The sequence below is a fragment of the Gouania willdenowi genome, chromosome 21, assembly GCF_900634775.1.
Source record: "Gouania willdenowi chromosome 21, fGouWil2.1, whole genome shotgun sequence".
Lineage (NCBI taxonomy): Eukaryota > Metazoa > Chordata > Actinopteri > Blenniiformes > Gobiesocidae > Gouania > Gouania willdenowi.
In genome coordinates, this window is record NC_041064.1 from 24,744,577 (window position 1) to 24,754,455 (window position 9,879).

Genomic DNA, 9,879 nt, shown 5'->3' on the forward strand with positions numbered 1-9,879 from the left:
CCTCTGAATACCCCACTGACTCCCCCTACCCCCTCTCCTCCTCAAACCCTCTTTATTTTTGTTCACTTATTTACTTTTATTTATAGGCATATGAGTTTTATTTTTTAATTTTATTGAAATGTTTTGTCTGTGTAGTTTTTTTTCAGTAAATTTCTGTTTAATGTTTATGAAGTAAAATCAAAGAAAATGTAAAATTGGACATATGTTTATTGTACATTGTTTAAAAAAAAATAAAAATAAAAAAGACCCTTACTGTACATTGATATATTGTTCAAAAAAAGAAAATAAAAAAGACCCTCAAAAGATAAGGAGGGGGGCCTTGGCTCTGGTGGAGGAGGCACCGGTAGCTGTGCTGAGGCTATGGAATTTTATGAACCATTCCTGACAGCTTCTTTTTGGGTTCCCAAGCTGGAGCATCTGGATTTAACGCCTGGGGAAAGAAAAGGTTGAAGATCAGTTCAAACACAGAAGCACCAACAGTTTAAGAATAAGTGAGGGGGGTGTGGCTTCTGCTCCCTGGGTTACCTGGCACTTCCTGTTGGTGATGGTGAGGGGGGAGGAACGTGTGCTCCCCTCATCAGATGAACCCGAGTGATAGTCCGATGTCATCTCATCCTTATCGGAGGAAAATGTGGCAATTGAGAAATGGAAATTCTGCTCTCCGTACCTGTGCAACAATAACACACACACACACACAAAAAAAACATGTCAGTTCAATGACAAACCATTTAATTTAATAGTATGACCCCAGACACACATATCTGACATGAACATACCAATATCTGACCCCTCCCACATATCAGAATAAATGTTAAAACGGCCAGCCTCCCATTTTACAGGAAAAATATCTTGGAAATGTTTGTTATGGTCTCAAAACATGAGGGTTTAGTCTGTGTCATTTGTTTTCATTTGGACTCAAGTTTTGCGCAAAATCCCACCCAGTCATGTGTTTACATAGAGTGAGATTATGATCAAGATTGTGTATGTAACACTCGCTGGAAGAATAATTGCATGTATATGCATGATATTGTCCCAAAACATGCATGTGAGGCATTTCCATGTCATATTGGGACCAGATTTTAAATAAAAAGCAAAAACTAAAAAGGTTTGGATTGAATTTTCTGATTCAGAACATGAATTCCATGATCACAAATAATCAGAGGCTTTAATGTATGTAATTTTTCTTGATTATCAACTAATATTGTATTTTGTAAAACAGACGTCAAATGTGGGTGGGGCTAAACATAAGCTTGGTTTGACCAGAGTGTATAGTGTTTATGCTCTGAATAAACCAATAAACTAAACCTAGCAATAGAAAGTCTAAAAAACAGAGTGAAGAATAATTGTGTGTTTTTGTTCCTCACCTGCCACAAACCTCTCCTGGATCCACCCAAAGAGTGATTTCCCAGGGCAGCCCCAGGTCACCGTAGTGAACCCCACTTTCACTGCAGGCACGCAGCAGCTCCTGGTCATATTTGTGGAACGCGTTCACTCTGATGCACCTGAAAAACACACAAGGATCAGCGCTTTTAGCTGCTGAGGCTGACCAGAGGACAGCTAGGGTCACTCCATGTCATTTCAACACATTTTCAGGACATCACATGCACTTTGGTCTTAAAGAATTCTGAAATGTTTACCAATTGTTCCTTAATTATTCAACTATCTCACTTTTAAAGAGACGGAATGACCCACAAACCATGGGTGTCCCGCTGAGCGTACCTGTACGCCTGGCCTTTGCTGGGCTTTTCAGGGACCCAGTGTCCCTCAAACTTCTCCTGCAGCGCCACTGTTAGCCTCTCAGCAAACAAATCCATTTTCTCCACCTCCACCTTATTCTTTAATTTCACCAGCCTTTTCAAGAAGGAAACCACCGCTGCAATCTCGTTCCTCATCCTCTATAAGTAAAATAATAAAAACTTATATGATGATATACATAAAACAAATAAAACCAAACTTAGTGTAAAAATATCAAGAGATAAAAAACCAGAATCCTGACCTAAAATCCCAACCCTATAATAAAATCCACAACATTTTTGTTTGCTTACATGTAAATAACATAAAGTTACTATGAATATCACAAACTGAACAGTTAATCAGATAAATATCAAAAGTTTGATGTAAGAAATCATTATATAGTTAGATATTATTTAACATTTCTTTAGTCTTTTGAGTGATCAGCAAACACACACATCTTCTTTCATATCTTTCAGGTGAGATACATTTAAGAATATCATTTATTTTCAAAGGAAGAGAAACAAACTCTAATTTAACACTTGCCTATTAAATTTACTTTTTATCCATTAAAAAAAAATAATTAGACATTTTGAAAAACGTTGCTACAAGTTTCATTGTCTGCACTTATGAATGTAAAATTATGCCAACATTAAAACTGACTTACACACACAAAAAAAAGTAATTTTATCCTTTGTTTTAAAACCAAACTTAATCTGACAAAACTCAAGTAATTCAATCCTGGAAGAAAAAAAAAAGTCATATTGCTGTAAAAACTCACACATTGCTCACGGGGAGCCTCTGGTGGTCACAATGTAAAATGCATATTTAAAATATTACACTTACTTTATTTGTTTGTGTCCGTCTTTAGTTATTGACTCAAATGGGGAGAATAAAACATGTAGTTTATCACCAGACTTTGTCTTAGAACTACTTCAGAAGCTGCTTTCATCTTCTGATTAGTTGTGTTTACGACAGTTAAAAACCATGGCAACCGGCGCAGAGTCTGCGCATGCTCAGCTGGTTCTAGCTGTGGTAGACACGTGTGTTGTCTGTCGTCTCCATCCGTGCCTGCTTCATACAGTCTACTTAAATATTCCCTGCTAGGTGAGCTGAAAATATTCATGGTGTAACACTGACTGTACTGTAATTGACTGTCATGGAATATACGTTTTAATGTCTTGTTAAGTTGTATTTTCTGAGGGAATGTTACTATCATGCTAATCGCTGTTTAAGCTAATCGCTAGTTAGCTGCTGTGCTAAGTAGCTTCAGAAAGGATGGTAATTTATTTTTGTACACAAAGAGCTTCATAATTTAGTTTTGCAGGCCAGAATTTTCATTTTTTTTTTTTTTTATTATTTAAAACAAAAAAACATTTTAAGGACTATATTTTTATGAAACAATATCATTTATTGACTATATAAGCACAAGCTTATTGGATTTGAATCTTTTTTTGCTTTTTTGTTTTGCATTTACTGAGTTTTTTTTTTTGATTGGTACATATGTCAGTTTTGTTTTGGTGAGAATAAATGATAGGAGGTTGACAGTATTTCTGTTCATAATATTTTGTTTTATTTGGACTAGTGTTTAGAACTTACAGAAAGAAAAAAAACACTGATCAGTATTGAAATAATGCAAAGCTTTTATTTATTCTTTTTTTTTTAATTATTATTTTTTACATACCTCTACTGCATGGTGTCATACTGAATTATACATTTTCATTGAAAGTTTATATTTTAAAACTGAGGTTCGTGGCCTCTGTTTTGGTCAGTTATTTACTGTAGAAGGCATGGAATACTGTAGAAAAATTATATATATATATATATATATATATATATATATATATATATATATATATATATATATATATATAATGCCAATTGTATGTTAAAGCAGCCGGTTTTAAAGTCTTAAGGCTCCAAACTACTACTGCACCAAACCCTCTATATATATATATAGTAGATGTACAGTATGGCTGGATGGATGATTTGGTACAGTAGTATTTTGGAGCCTTAAAATTTTAAAACCGGCTGCTTTAACATACAGTCGGCCTTATTATAATATTTTTAGGAAATTAAGTGTACAGTCCAACATTTTGGAGTAAATAAACATCCTTTAACACGATACAAAACACTGAACCATTGCTTTAATTAAACCCCAACAGATCGTCTTATTCTGTAGTTATTAGGTGTACTTTCTTAAAGTTGTGCCATTTGTTATGTTTTAAATGTTTTGGTAATTGGCTACGTGCACAATATGGAGTCTAATAACTTCCTGTCACAGTTTTTGTGGGCAAGGACTTCTGGTCCCAACGTCCTGTCAATAAACCTGGATTGTTGTTGTTATTGAACCCATCCAGCGTTGGAAAAAATGAGTATGTTCGGTGTCCAAAAGAGGAGATTGGCCTATAAATACAGTTGCTCGATACTCAAAATACCCACGGTACCCAGCGGTGCCAAATTGTAACGTTCTCACTATACTATAAATTCTACACGACGGTATTATCGTGGATTACGATGCTACCGGTGCCAGTTTTGCTACATAGTGGCTGCCTCTACTCTCCTTCTGGCTTCTCACTGCACAGTCTAAGCTCACTGCACACTATTCACTTGAAAACATCCCAACATGGCAACCATTGCAACCGAACTCCACAGCTGCTGAATGATTGGTTGTTTGCCTGTTACTGGTGACGTCCGGAGTTATGATAGGCTGTTTCTGCATGCTGGGTGTGGCCGTCTGTTAGCTGATTGGCTGTTCATGTGTTTCTGCCGGCATGAAGGAACTGAAGACAGCTCCGCTTCAACAGGAACTTTTATCAAAACAAACAACAAGCTAGAGTTCTGTCTCACCTGGACACGCGCACGGCTTATAGTCACAAACACGACACAACTCATGGCAGAAGCTCCGGGCCCGAGCGGTGAGTTTGCCGCGGCGGCGTCGTCGTCAGTGGCATCACTAATTTTGCTCAAAAAACCAAACTCCAAAAGTTCATTTTTGAACTATTTTGGCTTTAAACGAGGCAGAGACGGTAAAGCAATAGGAGATTCACTGTGCAGGCGCTGTCACCAGCTATAGGAGCCAAAGGAGGGAACCCTTTTTTTATTTATTTTTTATTTACAGAGATATTTACAATGTACAAAGAATATTTACAAATTATATACATACAAAGGAGAGATCACATTCAATCTCATAAAACACAAGTGATGTTATAAAATGCATATAAATATAGTTTTCTCAGGGAATCGGTTCCTGTTTATTATATTTTATTCTCTATGGTTTATTATGTTGGAGAAAAAGCATTATTGTCATATATTTAGTTTAGTTTTTTTTTTTTTTGGTCGACTAACCGCTACGTGTGCCATAGTCTTGGTTGACCAACCATTTCCTTGATTTCCTTGGTTGACTTGTTTTGTATAGTTTTCTGTCATTTTGGTAGCTGCCAAAAATTACATGTCTGTAGTTTTTGTGTTTGCTTTGTGTGTTGTTAGTGAGTATGTGCATTTTGAGTATTTTGTGTGGGATGTTATGAGTAATCGTGTGTATTTTTGTTGTCATTTTGTGTTTCAGAGTCATTTCTGTTCTCATTTTGTTTATTTTTTTTTTTTGTTGTTGTCTTGTTTGTTTTTTGTGAGCAAATGTGTGTGTATCTCATCTGTTGTGCTTTTGTGCAATTTCTTTCTAATTTTTATATGTTTTGAGTAATTTTGTGTTTTTTGCTGTTTTGTGTCTTTTTGGCCCCATGTCTGATTTGAAAAGAACCCAGGAAACATCACATCCTCCCATTTAGACAAAACACATACAAACCAGCCTTAAATCTGAGCAAAATGTTTTATTTGGGTTTATTTTTCGTCTTCGGCTTAAATCCATCCAGTTTGACAAAAAATGTACAGCACTTGGACAGGAATATGATACGAAAATACACAAAACCATTACAAAAACACACAAAACAACTAGAAAACTATTCACAATTAGGTCAAATATGTACAATTTGACAATTGGGATACAAAAAATTACAACAACAAAACCTCCCACAGATTGACAACAATAACACAAAACAACTAGCAAAGAATACAAAATTAATTTTTTCATGGGTTTTATTTTGAAGATGTATTTCATTGTTTTGGGCTTTTATTTTGACACCTTTTCTCTCAGCTCAAACAAACAGTAACAAGCCATTATTAAATCTTTTATAACCAGCTCCCTGATCTGGAAACAAGGTTTGTGCTTATGAATGCGTTTGTTAGTTTCTGTTATTTCGAACCTGAACAGATTCATAAGCATTAATATAATTTTTTTGTAACTTTCAGGCTAACATTAGCTTGTTTTTACGGTGTTGCTAACTGATCAACTCAAAACTATCCTCATTTGCTGAAGCATATACCGTATATTAGCGTTAACCCAACAGCTCGGATCAAAGCCCTAAACCTAAAAAATGAGCAAACTAAAAACTAAGATTCTATAGTAGAACACTAACACTATATTCAAACACAATCCACCATCTACACATAGCTCTAATGGGCTGTAATGGGTGAAGTCCAGTCAGACAAGGTTGTGCCGGGTTGCAGTCAACCTCCCACTTCTGAACCTCAATGTATACCCATCACACTGCTTACATACCATTTACACTGACTGATGTCCACCCCATGCTCATTCTCATTCCACTCACACATAGTTTAGCACCAGGTGTTTCCATGCAGGTAGACCTGCTAATACTGTATCATGTTTTTCTGCAGTCTATACCTTCTCCTCGCTCTTCTCTCTCTTTTCTGTTTCAGGTGCTTTGAGATTACATTTGTTGTAGTTAGCGCTATATAAATATAGTTGAATTGAATTAAATTGCATAAATTATTGTAATGGCCAGTCAACCACTCTCGGTGGTGGGCGGGGCTAGAAGCGGTGCTACAGATAGCGTTGTCTGACCCAACTTATGAACTGTTATGTAGAAAGACTATTTCAGACTAAATTCATCAGCTTCATCAGTTGCTCTGTTTATTTCATATCACAGATATTCTAACTCTGTGTTTTTCAACGCCTGAAATGTAAATGCGGTCGCATGAAGTGTCAAGTAATAAATAAATAATAACCATTACTGATTTAAAATATATTTTAAAATTTTAAATTATTATTTTTTAAATAAAGAAAAACACAAAATCTTAAACAACTGTATTCTATACTTTCACTTTGTCAAATATAAATCTAGTTCAAATGAAATGCAGTTGAAAGAAAATCAAGAGAAATAAGAAGAAAAATAAATAAATAAATAAAATGCAGTATAAAAATATCTGAGCTGGTGAATCTTGTCACTTTTGTGCACTAATCCTGGCTACTCTGTGTTTGTTACACATCATAATATCAATCAATAATGATCACAAACTAATGATATATATATAAAAAAGTCTTGTGGTATCAAAATGGCTATTTTGCACTGTTCAGTTTCCACTTCTCTGGAATGTTCTACCAAGTGCAGGTTTTTATTTAAATACACAAAAACACATTTGTTTTAGAAAGTTTACCAAAAAATCTAAAAAAGCATGAATAAAGCCAGTTAAATTAACTTTGTGATAAATGCAATCATAATATTCTTTATTCATATTGCACATCATGTTAGCACTCAGTGATGGAAATAATAAACACTATTTTGTTGTTTAAGCTCATATATTGTTTTCATTGATTCAGTCATAAACCAAAATCCATTTAAAATGGAAAAACATAGCTTCTCAAATTTAGATGAATCAAGATTCATTAATTAGATTATTTTTTTCCATTGAGTACCACCACTAATAAACTTATATCGATTCTGTGGTATATTTATTATCTTTATGAACAAAGCTTTAAATATAAAGCGATAATATTTCCCACCACTTCTCTGAGGTGGTGTTCAATCCAAGGAAATGTTTAGGACGCCCTCTGTTGGCCGTGTGGTGGAGCTGCAGGCACAGAATGAGGAACACAGACTCATTCAAATGGTTTTTATTCTTCATCATAGTTTGAACAGCAATATTTACAGGTGAAACAAACAACAGGGCGTCGTTGGGTAGAGACTCCAAAGGTCACAGCCAATCAGAGGCTGAGCCTCACCTCGACCCAGGCTCTCGCCCGTCCTTCCTCCTGATGATGAACCTTCCCAACAGAGACGAAGAAGAGACGCATTTCTTTCCACTGAGGAGAGATGTTGGCATGTCAAATAAACACACACACACTGATGTGTGACCTGTCTCTGTGTGTATCAGCAGAGGTCAGGGTTGGGGTCAATTACATTTTTCAGTAACAATTACATTTTTAATTTCTCATGTTCAAATACGACATTATTTTTATCCTCAGAAAGTCAATTACAATTATGTTCTCAATTGCTAAAGTTCAATTATAATGAATCACAATTACTAAGCCTGAAATAAATAACCTAACAAATGTTAACCTTCCTCTTGTGTTAGCTTTCTGTTAGCATCTCTTATGATAATGTCCTAAATCAGCTGTAAAATACACTAAAAACAAATATCTATCATCTAATATGTTTCCTACTGCTTGGTAACCTTGTTAGGTTTAATAATCAATGAAAACATAGGTTTTAATATTTTTGGTGGGGGCATCTGAGCCTTTTTTTGTGCCAGTCTTAAGCTAGAATTTTTTTTTAAATAGTAAAATGTGGGAAAGCTTGATCTGTAACATCTTTTAATAATAAATATTAATTGTAATTTTATTATAATAATCCCAGTTTTGCTATAAATTATTATTGATAATATTTATAGAATTTTCATGGCAACTTCAATTACAAAGTCAATTTTCTGAACTCAGTTACAATTCATTTACAATTACGAGAGCAATGCATTTTTATAATTCCAATTACAAATATAATTTCACGAAAATTGTAATTAATTCTCAATTACACGATTACAATTATAATTGACCCCAACCCTGGCAGAGGTATGCAGGTTCTCCCTGCATCAGCACTCACATGGTGATCTCTGTTTTAGTGCAGAACATGCTGGGTCGATGGAGGACAGAATCCTGGAGGACTGTCTCTAAGTCCTTCTGGTGGATCATCTGAGCCGTATTTACCAAGCTCCTCCCCGTACACAGACACCTCTCAGACCGAGCGGCTGGATGTCCTGCAAAGGGGAGTTTAAATATCACGTTAATGAATAATAATGTAGAATGTGTTTGATACATCTGATGATAACATGTTTAAAATAAGATCACTCAGAGTCAAACATCCTCCATAGAGCTTTAAATCTTTGGTCAAAAACAAACTGAGAGGAATTTTGGAATTTCCCCAATGATCACATGTGGCATTTTTTTATTTTGTATTTTTTTATTTAAAAAAAATACAAATAAAACACTTTTTGGTGAAAATGTTGTCAAAATCTAATATTTTTCACGTAATCCTTCTAACAGACAAATGAGCAAACAAATAAGAAAAAGGCAATAATTAGGTAATAGAAGCTGTATATAAACCAGATGAATAAGACTCCTGGTACCTTCAGCACCATAGACCATCAGAACCATCAGAGCCAGGGCTGTGGACAGCAGAGCAGCAGGTGGAGGAATCATGGCTGTAGATCCTCAGTCTGATCTTCTGATACTGTGAAGCTCAGCTTTTATCCTCTCCTCACGAGCTTTTACTTTTCACTTTCACTTTCCCACACACTTCCTCGTTTCCCGGAATCAGCCCCAGGCCTGAGAGCAGGATGGATCCCTGTGTGTGTGCGTGTGTGTGTGTGTGTTAGAGTTAGAGTTAAGTTTATTTGTCATTGCACATGTTACAAAGCTACAAAATTACATTTCAGTTTCATCCTGTCCAAGAAAACATGAAAAGACAATCATAACATGGGAGCACAAGAGCGGGAAAACTGCGGTTCGCTACAAGGGCGGCGCCCCTTATTTAGATGAGAAATGGGATAACAACGATGGGGAGAAAGAAGAGATAAAAAAGGCAAAACTCAAACTAGGCCCTTGTAGAGAGGGGCAGAGTTTGGGATCATGAAAAAAACTCTTCAGCAACATTGCGACAGAAACCAACAAACACAACATTCAATTCAATACAACAGCACGTTAGCACAGGGGATGGATCTTTCGGATGGGTAGTTCGCAGGTCAGCCACAGTTGGGCGCTGCCCTTATGGCGCGCCCCCTACTGCCCAATCTCTGAGA

At 35.8% G+C, this 9,879-nt stretch overlaps 1 protein-coding gene across 1 annotated transcript; it reads right to left on the reverse strand.

Annotated features, from left to right (window-relative positions):
- Positions 1-358: 358 nt before the first annotated feature.
- On the reverse strand, positions 359-2,595 carry LOC114455179 (protein BTG3-like). The gene is made up of 5 exons (XM_028436232.1): positions 2,513-2,595; positions 1,720-1,895; positions 1,365-1,502; positions 526-667; positions 359-430 (listed from the first exon to the last, which is right to left on the reverse strand). Exons 2-5 carry the CDS (start codon positions 1,890-1,892, stop codon positions 359-361), a joined length of 525 nt encoding a protein of 174 aa, XP_028292033.1. The 5' UTR covers positions 1,893-1,895; positions 2,513-2,595.
- Positions 2,596-9,879: the final 7,284 nt, after the last annotated feature.